This window comes from Trichosurus vulpecula, chromosome 1, assembly GCF_011100635.1.
Source record: "Trichosurus vulpecula isolate mTriVul1 chromosome 1, mTriVul1.pri, whole genome shotgun sequence".
Lineage (NCBI taxonomy): Eukaryota > Metazoa > Chordata > Mammalia > Diprotodontia > Phalangeridae > Trichosurus > Trichosurus vulpecula.
This window is the reverse complement of record NC_050573.1, coordinates 66,057,411-66,078,002: the sequence shown is the minus strand read 5'-3', so window position 1 is coordinate 66,078,002 and position 20,592 is coordinate 66,057,411. Positions and strand designations below refer to the sequence as shown.

General features: G+C 38.4%; 1 protein-coding gene across 1 annotated transcript in view; it reads right to left on the bottom strand.

The window, feature by feature from the left end:
- Positions 1–7,827: 7,827 nt before the first annotated feature.
- The window catches only part of LOC118847936 (olfactory receptor 7A10-like), a 60,627-nt gene continuing 47,862 nt past the window's right edge, over positions 7,828–20,592 (bottom strand). Inside the window, exon 2 of the mRNA XM_036756644.1 lies at positions 7,828–8,775. Within this exon, the coding sequence (XP_036612539.1) occupies positions 7,828–8,775 (948 nt within the window). The remainder of the gene's footprint in view (positions 8,776–20,592) is intronic.

Sequence of the window (20,592 nt, the reverse complement as noted above, 5' to 3'; positions counted from 1 at the left end):
GCAGTGTTATGGATCACTTCCCATGGAACCCTCCTGACTCCATTGAGCATTTGTGTTTATTTCATCTTTAGCAAAGCATTTCCCAGAGTCTCTCAAGCTAGTGTAAGGATGTTTGATGAAGGGAGTTCTCTGACCAACATGATGAATTTACAAGGCAGTGAACCTTTATTGGGATTTGAGGACCATCTCCCCAAAGAAATCGTGGAAGTTGTTTTGTTTCCACAGAGTTGAAAATATCTCCCCCCTCCCAGCTTTAGCAGAATGTAAGTCAGGTGATTGATTATAACCAGTTCTAATCAAGAGCTGTGATTTAGCAGAGACCAGGCTTCTGGTGGGTGAAGGTTAGAGGCTTGTACACATTCTTAAATGACCCATTTGAGGAGGGCATGATGTAGGCAGTCAGGGGTTACATCTGGCCGATGAAGAGCCTGGCAGGAGATTCAAATTGGAAGTCAATAGAAGGACTGGCATCAATCTGAGTCCTTTTACTGCCTTGTATGCTGTTGAGGGGATGTACCCATTTATTCAGAATGAATAAATGTAAAATATAATTAAAATATTCCTGGCTCCCCAGTGAGTATTGTTTATTCCTAGACAAGGTGAATATATTTATAACATGAGGCATCTGCAAAGATGAATTTATAATCTTTGATTTGGAATGGATTCTTATCAGAAGAGCTACCTTTTCATTGGTTTATGAAAATGAATTTTAATTAAAGACTTTGTAGAGATAAATGTTTGCCCACTTGACCTAGAGAGTAGTTTCTGAAACAAATTTCTCTGGTTAATAGAAAAGGTCAGAATACAGGAGATTTCATGAGCAACACACAAGCTGGAGGTGGTGCCTTATAAGTACCCCTAAGTTAGAGCCTTCAGGAATCTTGCCCAAGTTTGAATTCTTCGTATATTCACATCAATTGCTTTGTATAACTCCCATATTATGTCTAGGCTTGGTTGTGGTATTCAAGCAGTTCAATGAGTCTTAATTTTTTTCTCCTTATTTCTTCTAGGCCAGTTGTTGTTGCTATGAGATACCTTGCATTTTCTTCTATTTTTCAGTCTTGCAAAAAATAGACTTTATTCTCTTTTTTGTCTCACCATGTACCCATTTATTCAGAATTAATAAATGTAAAGTTCAATTCCATTCTAATGTTCAGAGCATTTGTTGCTTGGGCAGGGTTTCCTACTTCTTGTATCAAGCTATTAATTCACTTCCTAATTCTTTCCTCCATAGCTCTCATATATTTTCTATTTTTTCTCTGCAATTTCATTTCATTGATGAAAATATTTTAACTCCTTTTAACACTCTTCTTTCATGTCTTCCAATAATTCTAGTGGACTGTATGCCCAAGATGTATTTTTTCTTTGAGGCTTTGCTTGTATACGTTTTTGGAGCAATTTTCTTTTTCTGGGTTTGTGTCTTGAGTATCTAGGAGACTTGGAGTATAATATTCCAGAAGACGCAGAAGCTAGTATTAGAAACAAGAATCACCTTCCTGTGAAAATGAATGTAAGCCTCCAGGGGAAAACATAGGTAATTAATGAAATAAAGGATTGTCAAGAATTCCTGGTGAAAAGACAAGAGCTGAACAGAACATGAGATCTTCAAATATAAGACTCAAGAGAAGCACAAAAAGATAAATAGGAAAGAAAAATATAAGGAATTTTTTTAAAAAAGGTTGAACTGTTTATTTTCTTACAAAGGAATATGATAGTAATAACCTTAAGAACTTTACCATTATGGGGGGGGGTGAAGCCAAGGTGGCAGTGCAAAAACAGGGACTCGCTTGAGCTCTCCCCCAAATTCCTCCAAACACCAGTAAAAATTACTCTAAACCAATTCTAGAGCTATGGAACCCACAAAATGACAGAGTGAAACAATTCTCCAGCCCAAGAAGGTCTGAATGGTAGCTGGGAAGGTGTGATAGTAATTAGGGTAGAAACACAGATATTGGTGTTTCGCTTTTTGGTGACGATGTATGTGATGTCTTGATTAGACAAAGTCTATCTGTTGAATTGTATTACTTGATCTGTTGATATTTCCTGTTGGTAATTTCTGTTTTTATTTCCTCTGAAGTTCAGGGTGCTGGCTTTTCCTCCACAACTAAGTCAATGATATATGTATGTTTGATTAAAGTGAGATTATTAACCCCTTAAATTTGCTTTCCTTAGAAAATCAAGTCATAGAACCCGTGCTGGCAGCTCTTGTTGCTGGTCTTGTTCAGTCTTACACCTCAGCAGCAGCTGCAAGCCAAATTGTTGTTAAAGGAAGGTCAATCACACCATGCTGGGAGCAGATACAGCCCAATGTGGGACACCCTCAAAGAGACCAGGCTGGAGTAGAGAGGGAAAAGCAGGCCTCAGGGCACTGAATGTCTGGTGTCTGTGGCAATTTTCAGACTTCCCAAAACCCGAATGCCAGGTCACTGGGAAAACTGTTGGACCTGGGGGAGAGAAGTGCATGGTCTAGCCCCAGTCCTGGGGTGGCAAAGGTGGTTGCAGCTTCAGTGGCTGCTTCTGGAGCTCCAGGCCCACAGACGATCATGGGAATCAAATGGCTAATCAGAATGGGAGTGCAGGGATCTCTTTGCTGTACTGAGGCAGGATTCTCTTGCTCTGTCCTGCTTGGATCTGGGTCACAATCCTGGTTGGCTGTCCTTGGGGGAGGAGGAGCAATGGTGTGGCAGAACTTGTGATGGCTGTGGAGAAGGAGTCCTCCTGATAGTTACTTAGCAGAAAAGAGTGCATTCACTCACAGACCAGGGCACAGGCCAGGAGAGGAGTAACATGCCTCCTCAGAATAGAAGTAGCTAGGAAAACAGAGGTGCAAAACCCCTGAATCTTGGGACAAAGCACTCTCTACTCTGGAAGTAGTCATAACCTGAAAAAGAGCTCAAAAATCAAGTAATTGGCTGGGAAAGTGAGCAGGCAGTGTAAAAGGTCTCTGACTATAGAATCCTTATTTGGTGATAAAGAAAATCAAAACATACATCCAGAAGAAGTCAACAAAGCCAAACATCCTACATCAAAAGCCTCCAAGAAAAATATGAATTTGTCTTGGGCCATGGAAGAGCTCAAAAAAGATTTAGAAAATCAAGTAAGTGAAGTAGAGGAAAAATTGGGAAGAGAAATGAGAGTGATGCAAGAAAATCATTAAAAATGAGTCAACAACTTGTAAAGGAGATCCAAAAAAATACTAAAGAAAATAGCACCTTAAAAATAGACTAACCCAAATGGGCAAAAGAGCTCCAACTAGCCAATGAAGAGAAGAATGCTTTAAAAGGCAGAATTATCCAAATGGAAAAAGAGGCCCAAAGGACCGCTGAAGAAAATACTGTCTTAAAAATTAGAATGAATCAAGTAGAAGCTAGTGACATTATGAGAAATCAAGAAATTATAAAACAGGACCAAAAAAATGAACAAAATGGAAGACAATGTGAAATATCTCATTGGAAAAACCACTGAACTGGAAAATAGATCCAGGAGAGATAACTTAAAAATTATTGGTCTACCTGAAAGCCATGATCAAAAACAGAGCTGAGACAACATCTTTCAAGACATTATCAAGGAAAACTGCCCTGATATTCTAGAACCAGTGGGTAAGCTAGAAATTGAAAGAATCCACTGATAGCCTCTTGAAAAAGATCCCCAAAACAAAACTCCTCAGAATATTGTAGCCAAATTCCAGAGTTCCCAGGTCAAGGAGAAAATATTGCAAGGAGCCAGAAAGAAACAATTTGAGGCTTGTGGAAATGCAATCAGAATAACACAAGATCTAGCAGTTTCTACATTAAGGGATCAAAGGGCTTGGAATATGATATTCCAGAGGTCAAATGAGCTAGGATTAAAACCAAGAATCACCTACCGAGCAAAAATGAGCATAACAGTCCAGGACAAAATATGGATTTTTAATGAAATAGTGGACTTTCAGGCATTTTTGATGAAAAGACCAGAGCTGAATAGAAAATTTGACATTCATATACAAAAATCAAGAGAAGCATGAAAAGGTAAACAGGAAAGAGAAATCATAAGGGACTTACTAAAGTTGAACTGTTTTTGTTTTTAACATTCCGACATGGAAAGATGATATTTGTAATTCATGAGACTTTTCTCAGTATTAGGGTAGTTGAAAGGAATATATATATATATATATATATATATATATATATATATATATACACACACACATATACATATATATACACATATACATATATATATATAAATGGATAAGATATATATATATACACACACACACACACACACACATATAGACAGAGGGCAAAGGATGAGGGCAAAGGATGAGTTGAATATGAGAGGATGATATCTGAAAAAATAAAATTAAGGGGTGAGAGAGGAATATATTGGGAGAAAGAGAAAGTGAGAGATAGAATGGGGTGAATTATCTCACCTAAATGTGGCAAGAAAAAGCTGTTGTAATGGAAGGGAAGAGGGGGTAGGTGAAAGGGAATGAGTGAATCTTGCTCTCATCAGATTTGGCTTAATGATGGAATAACATACACACTCAATTGGGTATCTTACCCTACAGGAAAATAGGGGGGAAGGGGATAAAGGGGGGGTGACAGAAGGGAAGGCAGATTGGGTGAGGAGTTGGTCAAAAACAAACAGTTTTGAAAAGGGAGAGGGTCAAAGGAGAAAACTGAATAAAGGGGGACAGGATGGGATGGAGGGAAATACAGTTAGTCTTTCACAACATGAATATTATGAAAGTGTTTTGCATAATGTTACATGTATAACCCATAATGAATTGCTTGCTTTCCCAAGGAAGATGGGTGGGGAGGGAAGAAGGGAAAGAATTTGGAACTCGAAGTTCTAAAAACAAATGTTAAAAAGATTGTTTTTACATGCAACTGGGAAATAAAATATACAGGCAAAGGGATATAGAAATGTATCTTGCCCTACAAGAAAGTAAGGGAAAAGGGAATAAGGAACAGGACGATAGAAGGGATATCCCTTGGGGAAAGGGGCAATCAGAATACATGCCATCTTGGAGTGAGGGGAGGGTAGAGATGCGGAGAAAATTTGTCACTCAAAATCTTGTGGAAATCACTGTTGGAAACTAAAAATATGTTTAAAAATAGGAAAAAAAACTTTATGATTATTAGGGCAATCAGAAGGGTTGCAAACATACAGATGGTGCTAGTGTGAGTTGACCATAATGAGATGATATCCAAAATAATCACAACAAATTAAGGTTGATAAAGATTGTACCAGGAGAAGAGGGAAGGGACAGATATAATAGGACAAATTGTCTCACATGAAAGAGGCACAAAAGAGGTATTACAGTGGAGGTGAAGATAAGAGTGGGTGATGAGCAATGATAAGAAGTAAAACATTTGGGAGGAGAGACAAGGTGGAAAGTGTGTGTGTGTGTGTGTGTGTGTGTGTGTGTGTGTGTGTGTGTTTGTGTGTGTGTGTGACAGACAGAGACAGAGAGAGAGTACAGTTTTCATAACTCTGAATGTGAATGGGTTGAACTCACTCATAAAACAGAAATGAATAGATTGGATTAAAAATAAGAATCCTACAATATGTTGTTTATATGTAGATTTTTTCTTGTGAAACTGGTGATTTCTACTGCTATTCTTCCAACCTGGTAGATACTCTTCATGGCATCTAGATTAATCGGCATACATAGGTGGTTTTCTCTCTTCCTTTTATTTTCATTTTAAAACTCATTTAATTGGATTGGTAAATCTTCAGGTAAATAGACTTTTATAATTTCAAATAAATTCAATTCAACAAACTTTTAGTAAAATTCTACTACCTCCAAGACACTGTTCCAGATGCTTGTTACATAGCAGATACAAAGTAATGCAATGCTTGTTAGCTATGCATGCCTAAGAGCTCTTCATTTCCACATTTTTCACCTGGTTAGAAATTCAAATTCTATTCTCAGACAGCAGCTTCTTAAACTCCTACTTCTTTCCAATATTTGCACTTCCCTTCTGCATTTCTTTCCTGCAATTGGCTACAACAAGAAAAATATCGACTATGCTTAGTTTCTTATCTCAGATTTTGTGATTCTTAGTAACTGTTTCCTAACTCTTTCAGGCAGTTAGATTTATGTCAAAGTGAATCTCTAGTACTGTATAGGAATCACTTTGAGTATAGATCACAATTATCTGTTTTTGGCAGAAAGAGAATCATTGTACACCATTCAGTTCTCTGCAGATTTCTGTGTGTTCTCCATATGCCCTGGAAGCAAGATATTCAGTCCTTTGCAACTTGTCCTACCAATTCTTGTAGCCAGCATCCATGGAGAACATATCAATGAGAGATGATCATAACAGTGGTCTGAAGTATTTTATGAGGTAGCGGGTTCCTTGTCACTGGAAGAGGACAATAGGATTTAGACCTAAAAGATTGCTTGGAGTACATGGAGTAATACAATCTCGTTTTACAAATGAAGAAACTGGAGCTAAGAAAGGCTAAGGGACTTGGTCAAGACCACTAATGAGTAAATAATAGAGTTCAGATTTAAAGCAAATCTCATTCAAAGACCTATGCCTACCAGAGCTACTTATTTAGAAATTTACATATTAAAAAGGACAATTTCATCTGTAGGAAGCTGATCTAGAGAACCACTAATGACTATTACAGAGCTAAGATTCTATGGTTTCATAATTCTAGGATGAGGATAGCAATAATAGATTATATAATGCCTTAAAGTTTGCAAACATTTTACAAATATCTCATTTGATACTCACATCAACTCTGAAGCAGATGCCATTATCCCCACAATAATAAACGAGATAATGAGTGTAAAGTGCTTTGTAAACCTTAAAGCACTCTATAACTGCTAGCTATTTATTGTTATGGTCATTATCATAATCATCATTCTTCTTTTATAAGTGAATAAGCAGAGGCTGTGAGACGTGAAGCAACTTTCTCAGGATCCCACAGCAAATAAGGGTCTGAAAGATGATGTGAATCCACATCTTCCTGTTGATAAGTCCACTATTTAATCCACCAGGAAATGCTACCTCCCCGCAAAATTTTATGCTTATGCTTATGAAAATAGTTTCCTTCAGTGCCTCATAATGTCAGATGACTCCACTAGATTCTTGAAAGTTTTGCCAGCAAAACACTATCTCTGCTAGGTTTTATTCATGCTGGAGCGCCTTTGAGAATAGGGGCTTGGACAGATGACATGGCCGTTGTCCAAGGACCAGCTTAGCTAAAAACAAAGAGAATCAGGTAGCAGTTAATGGGTTGTTTTGCTCAAAATGACTCACGAAGATCATTTATTAAGGACATAGGGAAGTGGGCATCCAATTTTGTGGAGGGACAATGCATAACAAGATCCCCACTGTCTCTTCCCTATTCCTCTTTTTTTCTTCTTAAATTGTATAGCACTTGACAGTGTATAGTATGCTTTTCCATACATTATTTCGTTCGATCAATAGACAGGATGAGACAATTCCCATAATCCCTATCATATGAATGAAAATATTGAGACTCAGAGGCATTAAGTGACTTGCCCAAAGCATATAGATTATGATCCAGAAATTAAAATCAAGGTCTGCTAATTCTACATCTAATGTTTACTTAGAAGAAGCAGATGTTATGACAAAGTACATTGTGGAAAACAAGATGGCAACATTGTAGAAAGTCCATAAATGAATACCATGAAAGAGATCATTCTGAGTGATAGTAAAAGAGATCATATAGCTAGGAAAACATTACCCTGAACTATAATCTTTGGACCGTCCTGACCTTCATAATTTGGATTCAAGGTTTCTGCCTCCCAGACTTTTGACCTTAAATATCAACACCACATTCCAGGGCTAGGGCCTGACCCCATCAATGAGAGGGAGGCACTTTGCTAATAACTCTCCTCATAGCATCTTTTATATCCTTGTTCCTCATGCTGTAGATGAAGGGATTCAACATGGGGGTGACCACAGAATACATCACCGAGGCAACTGAGGTCTTCCAGGAGGAGCGGGTAGCTGAGGAACTCAGATATACTCCAAGTCCAGTGCCATAGAATAATGAAACAACAGAGAGGTGAGACCCACAGGTAGAAAGGGCTTTATATTTTCCCCTAAGAGATGGAACTCTCAATAAGGAGGAACATATCTTACCATAAGAGAAAAGGATCCCTGTGAGGGGGAGAACACCCAGCAGACCAGTTGCAAAGTACACTAAGATGTCATTGATGAGGGTATCAGAACAAGAGAGTTTTGTAACCTGACTAATGTCACAGAAAAAATGAGGAAGTTCTTGTTTGCTACAGAAGGACAACTGTGTCACCAGTAAAGTGTGGAGAGTAGAGTTTAGAAGACTAATAGTCCATGAGATCAGAACCAGGAGACCACAAACCCATGGATTCATTATGGTGACATAGTGCAGAGGGTGACAAATGGCCACAAAACGGTCATAGGCCATCGCAGTGAGGAGAAAATTATCTAAGAAAGCAAAAACCATAAAGAAATACATTTGGGTAAGGCATCCAGCATAGGAGATAACCTCACAGTCTGTTAGGATATTCAGCAGCATCTTGGGGACTGTAGTGGATACCAGACAAAGATCAACAAATGACAGATTAGAAAGGAAGAAGTACATTGGGGTGTGGAGATGAGAGTCAGAGGCAATGGCCAACATGATGATAAGGTTTCCAACCACAGTGACCATGTATATCCCCAGGAAGATCCCAAAGAGGGGCAGCTGCTGCTCTGGCTTCTCAGAAAGTCCCAGGAGGAGAAATTCTGATACAAGTGTTTGGTTTTCTGGCCCCATGCATCTGGTGTATCTACAAGGAAAAAGAAGTGGTAAGAGCCTAAAATGGAAATACAGTTACTTCACACTTTTGCAACAGAAAAACGCTATATTTGAACTCAAAGGTGAAATTCCACATCTACCTCTTAATGCCTTAGACATGATCTTAGGCAATTCTGCACCCCCCCCCCAATTTTATCAGAGTCAGAGTCCTCATGTATGAAATAGACTAGGCCGTCTAGTTTCTTTTCAGGTTTCGCATCTCAGGAAACTCCACTAACCATATTTAGAACTTAGGAAATTATGAATGAAATGAAACATTTCTTCTGAATAACTATATTCATTGAAGTTCAAAATGTTCTGTGAGTTAAACAATAAATACAGTACAATAAGAAAAAAGAATAACATGGGATAGAGCATTAAATTCAATTCTGGGGAGGAGAAAATATTTTTTTTCAATTCAACAAATAGTAGGAATGAATTGGGACCAAATATATTTGCTTGCCTATATGAAAGCAAAACCATCAATAAAATAAAACATTGAATTAAAAGAAAAAAAAGAAACAATGAATTGGAGGAAGTTTTTACAGTAGTTGTGACAGGAAAAAGGCATTTAAAATATATAAAGAATTGAGTTTTAACAATCAGAGCAGTAATCTGATCAACAATGGATACATGATCAAAAATATGAACAATTTTCAAAAGAAAAATACAAATCTAATTATTGAAATAATGCTCAATTTTGATAAAAATAAAGAAGATGCAAAAAGATATTTTACAGTATAACACCCATGAAATTGAGTGAAAATAATCAAAAGAAACAAAACCCAACACTGTTTGGGATGGGGGGAATAGGTACACTCATTCAATGCATATGGATTTGCAAAAGTTCTAAAATCTTTTTGAACAGAAATCTGACATTGAATGATGAAAGGTTAAAAATAAACACACTTTGACCCAATAACTCCATTTTTTGACTATACCATGAAAGTATAAAAAGTCATTGGTTCGAAGATTTTCATAGCAAAATACATATAAATGCAATAAAATATTGAGACAAGCTTGCAATATGGGAATAATTAGTTTGTTTTTCATTATTGTTTGCTAAAAATGAAATTTAAACCAATTTTAAAGAATGTCAAATATTATAAAAAGAACTTCATGAAATAATGCCAAGTGAAAAAAGCAGAGCTGAGAACACACTAGTTATGATCATTCAAATAGAAAAGTGAGTATAAAAGAAAGGAAAAAGAATCCTGATAAAGACGTTGAGGAACTGAATAAAAATTTACTATGATAACTTTATGCAATGAAATTTACTATTTCAAATGTAAATAACTGCTAACCAAGTTTAGTTGGTTCCATTGGTATTTTATTTTTCAAAAAAACACATACAACCGTGGATGATCAACTGTGAACGCTTGACTACTCTGATTCATACAATGATACGAGACAATTCTAAAGGACTCATGAGGAAAAAATGCTACACACCTCTGGGGAGAGAGAGAGAGAGAGAGAGAGAGAGAGAGAGAGAGAGAGAGAGAACTAATGAACTGAGTACAAACTGAATCATAATTTTTTTCTTCATTTTTCTTGCTTTTTTTCGAAGTATAACTAACATGAGATGTGTTTAGCATGATTTCACATGTATAGCTGATATTATATTGCTTGCCTTCCCAGTGACTGTGGGAAGGAAATAATTTGGAACTCAGATTTTTAAAAGAAAAGAATGTTTACAAAATTAATAATCAAAATGGTTTTTTAAATGTCTGACCAGAACCAATTTTAGTTATCTGCAGGGGGATCCCAATTATGTGAGAAAGGGACAATGATCCAGAAGGAAAGTAGAGGATGGGAAGCTTGCCCTGCTGTGACAACAGTTCCAGAATTGAGAGACAAGAGAGCAGGTCATTTGAGGCAACTTCATCCACTGTACTAAGGCAAAAAGTTAGGCAAGTGCCAGAGGTTGGGGGTAAACTCAAGATCCAGAAGTCAGTATCAGCACTGCTTCAGTGTTTGGTCCAAGGGAACAAAGCAAGGCAAATGTGATCTAAGCCAAGGCAATGGTCCTCAATCGTTTTGATTTCAGAACCCTTTTATGTTCTTAAAAATTATTGAGGACCCTGGAAAAGAGCTTTTGGTTCGTATCTATTAATATTTACTGTATTTGTAATTAAGATTAATAAATATCTTAAATATTTATTAATTCAATTACATGTAATAAACCCAATACAGGACAGCTAGGTGGCAAGGCTGCCAGGCCTGGAGTCACAAGGACCTGAGTTCAAATCTGACCTCAGACACTTTACTAGCTGCGTGATCCTGAGCTAGTCACTTAACCCTGCTTGCCTCAGTTTCTTCATCTGTAAAATGAACTGGAGAAGGAAATGGCAAACCACTGTAGCATCTCTGCCAAGAAAACCTCAGAAGGGGTCATGGAGAGTCAGATGTAACTGAAATGACTGAACAATAGTAAAAACTCACGAGATGTTAACTTAAATAACATTTTAATCCAAAATAATTATATTCTCCCAAACAAAAATTTTAGAGATAAGAGTAGCATTGTTTTGCATTTTTGCAAATGTGAATTGTAAATTAATTTTGTATAAACAGTGCAAATGTCAATGTTCTTATTGCAAGATAACTCACGAGATTCAAAAAACTTATTCAACACTCTACTATTTCTGCACTGATTTTGTGTAATGGCAGTCATTCATACAAAAGAAGTTCTTCAATGATTAGTTGATATTGATGCCAAATGGATATAAGCAAAACAGCATGTCTGGCAACATGTGCAGATTTATCTATTTGTGAGGCAATAGCACAATTTTGCAGATGAGATACTAAGTCATTCTTCATATTTGCAGCTAAACCTTCATTCACAGGTCATATATACTTTGGAAAAGTCCTCTGCAATCATGAGAGAATGAGAAAGGCAAGTAATATCATGGTATTATTTAAAAAATTTTGACCTTGCAGATGTTGGAATGGGTGTTGGGGATCCTTAGCCCCAACCAGAACATGCTTTGATAATCATTGGTCTAAAATAGGGGTAAAGTCCAAGAATCCAGGCATTTGAAAAGCTTGAACTCCTACAAGAGAGATGTTTTCCAACGTCATTTGTTCAACATATTCACCATATTGATATTTTAAGAATACAGAAAAAGTATCAGTATATGGTGTTACACAAATGCAGATTTTGATTCAAGATAAGGGGAAGTCTCCCAACAATAAGATTTATGCAGAAATGAAATGGGACATTTGAAGAGACAGTAAGTTTCCCATCACTGGAGTTCTTTCAGAAGAGATTAAAAATGACCACTTATCCATTGAATCACTATTCATCCAATTTTTTTTTAAAAATCCAGCTTTTAAGACTCAAAATCTTGTTATCTTTAGGTATTTTCTATAATGGAGGGCAGAGTAAGCATCAATCTCATCCAAAAGGCAAAGCAACACCCAGTGTGGCCCACCTATGGTGTGAATATAGTAGCCAGTGAGAATCCTTGGCTAGAATAGGCAATGTGGGTATAGGAAAAGTTCACCCAATGCAAAACAACTCTAGAGTTGAAAAAGGCCTTAAAGCACAAATAGATTATCAGAGCTGGGAAAGACATTAGAACATACAATATCAAAAAGAGTAAATCCTCTGAACATAGTATGCCTGACCTATCTTATCCAATACCCTCCTTTTATAAGGAAACTGAGATCAGGCGGGGGAGGAAAATTACTTGTCCAAAGTCACAAAATTGTTGTTCATCCTTCATTCTTGAAGAGGACCAATGACATCATGAGGATGGTATCTTTACTTGCCCGTTAATTAGATTCAAATGAGGCAGAACTGCACCAAATCCTCAGTCTCACTCTCTCCTCCAGGCTCATCAAAGTCCAATGGCAAGACAAAAGTCAGGATGACTTGTGATGGCCCAGAATGCAGTGGCGACCTTAGCCTTCCTAAATTAAGGTCTTTGTCAGGTCACAGTTTGTCTGAAGAAAATCCCGTTTCATGACTAAGGGCTAAGTAAGAGTTAAGACAAAAGATGGTCTAATTTACCACCATGAAAATATCACTCTTGGAGGGGAAGATCCTCAAAGTTTCTGGCCAGAACAGAAAACCATTACTGTTCACACTCATTCTAAGGCATCAAAACCTAAAATATGAGCCACAGAGGCTTGGGCTGGGTGTTATTATTGGCCACTCAATGAAAGTCAGATTTTATATTTGGGTTTTGGTTTAAAGGCATAGTCAAGTATCTCCATTTGAAACACAACGGGCTCTTTAAAAACCTGATTTTTCAGAGCTATGTTTCAAGAAATCATAAATGAAAACTGAACAAGACAAAAAGTAAATAGTCTCAGCTTTGAATCAGGCACAAAGCCAAGATTACAATCCAGATCATTGGACTCAGTCTATTGCAGTACATTAGAACCGTGAAGTCCAACAACCATACTCATTAAAAAGTGCTTTTGACTTTTCTTCTCCAGGACACCTGAGAATTCATGTTCATCCTCAACTCTCACATAAAATCAGCCCCATGGGCAATGCAAAGCTTAAGCTATAGAACCTCTCCAAGCTTTGTAGAGTCAGAATGTTTCTGTGGCAAGAATTAACCATGATCCTAGTCTCAGTCTTTGGGAACAAGACAGGAGAGTTTCCATCCTTATAGGCATCACTATGGGAATCCAATATGTGTTCCTGCTCAAAGAGCCTTCTTGGACTCCTGAATAGGTTTATTTAAGACCCTTGGTCTTCACTGGGCTCTGTTCTTTCCTATTATAATAACAATAACAGCTAAGATTTCTTTGGTGATTTAATGTTAACAGACATTTCCACAAATACACATTAAAACACAGTAAACAATAACAACAACAGTGCAATACATAGGGCAAGTACCTCCCCATTTCATAGTATCAGTGCATAGAAGGGAATTGAATTGGGTCAGCTAAGTGATACAATGGATAGAGCACTGGCCCTGGAGTCAGGAGGCCCTGAATTCAAATGTGGCCTCAGACACTTACTAGCTGTGTGTTACTGGGCAAGTCACTTAACAATTACTTCAAAAAAAAAAGAATGAAAAAACTCAAGGGAATTCAATTGCTCACAGTCATATAGGTAGTCAGTAGCAGGGCTAGGATTTAAATCAATTTTTATTTTTCCTGGATTTCTGAGGATACCTCCTGACCTTGCCTGCCTTCCTTCCTTTCACATTCTTTCCCTTTCTCTTTTAGTACTTACTGATCATCACCAATTGGCAAAGTCTGACTGATCTTGCTTCTGTCATGGATTGTTGTCAGGAAAGAAGGCACCAGCTCTCTCTTCCCTGGAAAAAAGAGAAATGGCCTCAGGCATGAAGAATGATGTCTGAGTGAGGCACAAGTAGACTACCTCCCATGCAAGAACTGATGGCTTCCCTGGGGGCAGTAGCAGGTAGGGGAATATTTGTGATGACTATGATCCTCATAGCTCTTCATTAGCAAATTATACAAGTGTCTTTCCATTTCTGAAACATCTCATGCTCCCTATAGGTCAACAGGGAACCCTGGCAGAAAGCTTCCTAACAATGAGGGCTGTCCAACAATGGAATTGGCTGTCTTATGGGATAGTAAGTTACTCAATGTTGGTAATTTTCAATAGAATGTTAGAGGGCTGTTTATGTGGATTACTGTAAATAATCATCATGATTTGAATGGGGCTTGAGCTAGATATACTCTGAAGTCCCTTTGGGCTCTTACTATGAAGAATCTACAAATCTATACATCGACTTCCCTGTAAAGCAGTGAGGTGCCCTTACTGTAAGTGACCTAACAGAATCAAGGAATATTCATATGGGACAGTATAAATAGATTCTATACTTTGTGCTTATATACCTATATTTTGATGTTTCCTTATCAGCATAGTGAGATAAATGACTGAGCCCCCTTCCCAGAGTTACATCCTCTATAAGGGATTACTAGTTAGGTAAATGTTGGATTAGATAACTTCTGATATCCCTTCCAGTTCTGAGTGTACAAATGTAGCCTGTTCTGCCAATTACATATCCAATTTTAGTGCTGGTGACTCATTTAGTTCTCTAGGTAGGTATTGACCAGAGATGTCAAACATGTGGCCTATAGAACACATATATCCCATAATACACCCAAATATGGCCTGAATCAAACTTAAAGGTAATTGGGAAATAGTTAACAAAATAAACAAAAATATAATCAAACATAGATAATATTAGTATGTGGTTTTCTTAGTCAATACACGATCCACAGGGATCTGTAGGCACATTTTAGCAAGCCCTATTCCTTTTTGAGTTTGACAGTAATGATCTTTACCATCCTTTGTATTCTTAGATATGAGTGGTAGGTGCCACTTCTTCTAATGTAGTCATCACTTATTACCATCCAAATCTTATTTCCTTCTGTTGTCTAATTTCTGGACAACAAATGAAAACCAGTCACTCAAGTTTTCAAATGTCTCATATTTACATGTATGGAAATATTTCTTAACCCTATGCCTTAAGGAATAACATTGGGATGCTGCCGTCTTAATGCAAGGAGCCATACCCCAAAGAAAAGTGGGGAAGTGGGGTTATTACAAAAGAAAATTCATAGACCCAGTTTCAGTAGCTGTATCGTGGAAAGGATATTAATACAGCCAGTCAAAAGCCATTTATTACACATTTACTGTGCACTTGTGTAACAGTAAGTAAGGTGGGACCTTTTGCTGTTGACCTTTAATGATTCTGGCCTTTGTTTGAATGGGGCAGATAAAGTGGGATGTTTTTGTATTTCTTAGCACCGAGACAATTGGGTGTCATTGATTGATTTGTATCTGTTGTGATATTGGGGGTGGGGAACTTTTCCATGCCCAGCCTGGGTGAGATTGGGGCCCTCAGGGCCCTGAACAGGATATATAAGCACAGAGGTTAGCTTTCTCTCTTGGAGCTCTGTGCCACACAGCAGGAGTGGTGTGTGACTCTGGGCCAGCCTTTGTAATGAGCTCCCCGGGTGAATACTCAGATGTTGATAACTACGAATTGTATTTGGTCTGCAATTCAGGGTGCTGGTTTTTGCCCCTGTACTAAGTAAATGATATTTGTATGCTGGATTAAATTAGGATTGTTAACCCATTAACGTTGCTTTCTTTAAATAAAGCAGATCAAAAGGATCTGGGCTTGCAGTGTTCTGTGAGCTGGTTTTTGTTGGTTTTATACCTTCACAGAAGCTGCTAGCTGTATTTTTTTTGTTTTGCTTTCTTTTTTATTTTTATTTAATATTTTAGTTTTCAGAATTGATTTTCAAAAGAGTTTGAATTACAAATTTTCTCCCCATTTCTACCCTCCCCCTCCACTCCAATATGGCATATATTCTGGTTGCCCTGTTCCCCAGTCAGCCCTCCCTTCTGTCACCCCACTCCCCCCCATACCCATTTCCCTTAATTTTTTGTAGAGCAAGATAGATTTCTATTCCCCATTGCCTATATATCTTATTTCCTAGTTGCATGCAAAAACTTTTTTTTTGAGCATCAGTTTTTAAAACTTTGAGTTTCAATTTCTCTCCCCTCTTCCCTCCCCACCCACTCTCCCTAAGAAGGCAAGCAATTCAACATAGGCCACATGCATATCATTATGTAAAACCCTTCCACAATACTCATGTTGTGAAAGACTAAGTATATTTTGCTCTTTCCTATCCTATCTCCCTTTATTCAGTTTTCTCCCTTGACCCTGTCCCTTTTCGAAAGCATTTATTTTTGATTACTTTCCCCCCCATCAGCCCTCCCTTCTATCATCCCTCCTTTTTTATCTCCTTCCTCCTTCTTTCTTGTGGGGTATGATACCCAATTGAGTGTACATGTTATTCCCTCCTCAGGTCAAATCCTAAGAGAGCAAGATTCACTCATTCCCCCTGACCTGCCTGCTCTTACCTTCCTACAGAACTGCTTTTTCTTGCCACTTCATGTGAGATAATTTACCCCATTCTATCTCTCCCTTTATCCCTCTCTCAACATATTCCTCTCTCATCCGTTAATTTGATTTTGTTTTTTAAGATGTCATTCTTCATAATCAACTTACCTTGTGCCATGTATCTATCTATTTATCTATCTGTATGTGTGTATGTATGAATGTATGTATGTATGTATGTATATATATATTCCCTTCAGCTACCCTAATACTGAAGTCTCATGAATCATACACATCATCTTTCCATGTAGGAATGTAAACAAAACAGTTCAACTTTAGTAAGTCCCTTATGATTTCTCCTTCCCGTTTACCTTTCCATGCTTCTCTTGATTCTTGTGTTTGAAAGTCAAATTTTCTATTCAGCTCTGGTCTTTTCACTGAGAAAGCTTGAAAATCCTCTATTTTATTGAAAATCCATATTTTGCCTTGGAGCATGATACTCAGTTTTGCTGGGTAGGTGATTCTTGGTTTTAATCCTAGCTCCATTGACCTCCAGAATATCGTATTCCAAGCCCTTCGATCTCTTAATGTAGAAGCTGCCAGATCTTTGGTTATTCTGATTATTTTTCCACAATACTCAAATTGTTTCTTTCTGGCTGCTCGCAGTATTTTCTCCTTGTTCTTGGAGCTCTGGAATTTGGCGACAATATTCCTAGGAGTTTTCTTTTGGTGATCTATTTGAGGAGGCAATTGGTGGATACTTTCAATTTTTATTTTGCCCTGTGGCTCTAGTATATCAGGGCAGTTCTCCTTGATAATTTCTTGAAAGATGATATCTAGGCTCTTTTTTTGATCATGACTCTCAGGTAGTCCAATAATTTTTAATTTATCTCTCCTGGATCTATTTTCCAGGTCAGTGGTTTTGCCAATGAGATATTTCACATTGTCTTGCATTTTTTCATTCCTTTGGTTCTGTTTTATAATATCTTGATTTCTCATCAAGTCACTAGCTTCCACTTGCTCCAATCTAAATTTTAAGATAGTATTTTCTTCAGTGGTCTTTTGGACCTCCTTTTCCATTTGGCTAATTCTGCCTTTCAAGGCATTCTTCTCCTCATTGGCTTTTTGGAGCTCTTTTGCCATTTGGGTTAGTTGTTTTCTTCAGTATATTTTTCAGTATTTTTGGGGTCTCCTTTAGCAAGTCATTGATTTGTTTTTCATGGTTTTCTCTCATCCTTCTCATTTCTCTTCCCAATTTTTCCTCTCCTTCTCTAATTTGCTTTTCCAAATCCTTTTTGAGCTCTTCTATGGCCTGAGACCAGTTCATGTTTTTCTTGGAGGCTTTTGTTGTAGGCTCTTTGACTTTGTTGACTTCTTCTGGGTGTATGTTTTGGTCTTCTTGGTCACCAAAGAAGGATTCCAGAGTCTGAGACTGAATATGGGTGTGTTTTTTTGCTGCCTGGTCATGTTCCCAGCCAACTAACGTGACCCTTGAGTTTTTCACCAGGGTATGACTCCTTGTAGAGTTAAGAGAGCTATGTTCCAAGCTTGGGGGGATGCGCCAGCTCTGCCACACTAGCACTCCTCCTTCCCCAAGAACCCCAACCCAGACTGGACTTAGATCTTCAGCAGGCTCTTCACTCCTGCTCTGATCTGCCACTTAATTCCTCCCACCAGGTGGGCCTGGGGCCGGAAGCAACTGCAGCTCTAGTTCTGTAGCAGCCCCACCTCTGCTGCCCCCGGGGCAGTGGCTGAACCACGAACTTCTATTCCCGCAGTTTTTCCCACTAATCTTCTCTGTTGTCTTTGATGTTTGTGGGTTGTGAAGTCTGGTAACTGCTGCAGCTCACTGATTCGTGGCACTAGGGCATGCTCTGCCCAGCTCCTGGTCTGGTTGGTTCATGCCGCCCACACTGGGCTCTGCTCTGCTCCACTCCACTCCACTCTGCTCCCAGCTCCATGTGGGATAGACCTCACCCAGAGACCATCCAGGCTGTCCTGGGCTGGAGCCCTGCTTCCCTCTGCTATTTTGTGGGTTCTGCAGTTCTAGAATTGGTTCAGAGCGATTTTTATAGGTTTTTGGAGGGACTCGGCAGGGAGCTCACTCCAGTCCCTGCTTTCCAGCCACCATCTTGGCTCCACCCCATAGCTGTACTAATCTCAATATTGACATATATATATATATGTATATATATATGTATATATATATATACACATACATACATACATACATATAACATACATAAAATGGTATAATCCCATATAAAGGTGTAAATAATTTGCCCTTGTTGATTAATAAGGATTGTGGGGTTTTTCCCCCTGTTTACCTTTTTATGTCTCTCTTGAGTTTTGTATTTGAATATCAAATTTTCCATTGAGTTTTGGCCTTTTCATCGGGAAGGTCTGGAATTCCCTTATTTCGTTGAATGTCCATCTCCTTGCCTGATAAATTATGCTTAATTTTGCTGCCTAGTTGATCCTTGGTTTTAGTCCCAGCTCCTTTGCCCTTTAGAATATCATATTCCAATTTCTCCTGTCATTTAATGCAGAAGCTGAGAGATCCTGTGTGATCCTGACTGTAGTTCAACAATATTTGAATTGTTTCTTTTTGACTGCTTGCAGTATTTTCTCCTTGACTTTGTAATTCTGAAATTTGGCTATAATATTTCTTGGGGTTTTCAATTTGGGGTCTCTTTCAGGGGGTGATCGGTGGATTCTTTCAATGACTGTTTTACCCTCTGGTACTAGGATCTCTGGGAAGTTATCTTTGATAATTTCTTGGAAGATGCTGTCAAGGCTCTTTTTGTCATTGTGGATTTCCAGTAGACCAATAATTCTTCAATTGTCTCTCCTGGATCTATTTTCCAGGTCAGTTGTTTTTCCCATCAGATATTTCACATTTTTTTCTCTTTTTTCATTCTTTACATTTTGTTTGATTACTTCTTGATGCCTCATAGGGTCATTAGCTTCTAATTGCTCAATTCTAATTTTTAATGAGTTGCTGTCTTCATTTCACTTTTGAGTCTCCTTTTCCAATTGGTTGATTTTACCTCTCAGGGTGTCATTTTCTCTATTTAGATTCTGATTCTCCATAGCCATTTTGCCAATCTTATATTTTAAGGACTTGATTTCGTCAGTGTTTTTTTTTCCATTTTTTCTTTTACCTCCCTAATTTGGTTTATAAAATCCTCCTTTAGTTCTTCCATCAATGCTTTTTGGGCTTGAGACCAGTTCACATTCCCTTTTGTGGTACCAGATGTGGGTATAGTGTCCTTGCTATCCTCTTCCAAATTGGTAATTTGATCATGCCTGTATCCATAAAAAGGATCAATGGTCCTCATTTTTTTGTGTTCTTCTTTATGTTGGTTGACCTTTTCCTGGCTTTACAATGAATTTCTGCTTTTGGGGCTCAGGGGTCTCTGTCCCAGGTTTCTTATTCTGGGGATTGTGAGTCTAGTTACTGGCTTTTTGTATTATAGCCTTCAGTTTCCTGAGATATGGGAGAGGGGTCGGGCTGCCTGAGGTCTCCTCTTCCACTGGGGCTGCTCTCCAGCACTGTTGCTCTTCAGCAATGGTCTCAGCTGTTTGTTGTTTGTGTTGGTGTCTGCTTCTTCTTCAGGGGTGCAAGGGTACGTCTGGGCTCCTGGTATTGACCCCTGCTGGCTCTGCCTCTCTGGGACTCAGGAACTCCCACTCCTTGGCCACTGAAGCCCCACTTCTGTCTCCTCTATTCCAGTATTTTTTCCAATGAATTCTCTGGGTCAGAGGGGAGGGTTACAGCCATTTACCTGGTCATTATGTCTCCCGGAAGCTCAAGAAGACTGTTTCCAAACCTTTGGGCTGCTAGTTTCAGGAGCTGATGTCTCTCGGCCAGAGGCATTGCGCTGCTGCCTCTTGTCACTTCCACAAACTGCTGTCCTGTGTTGGGAGGCCTGGGGATCTCTGCTGGTTTTGGGCC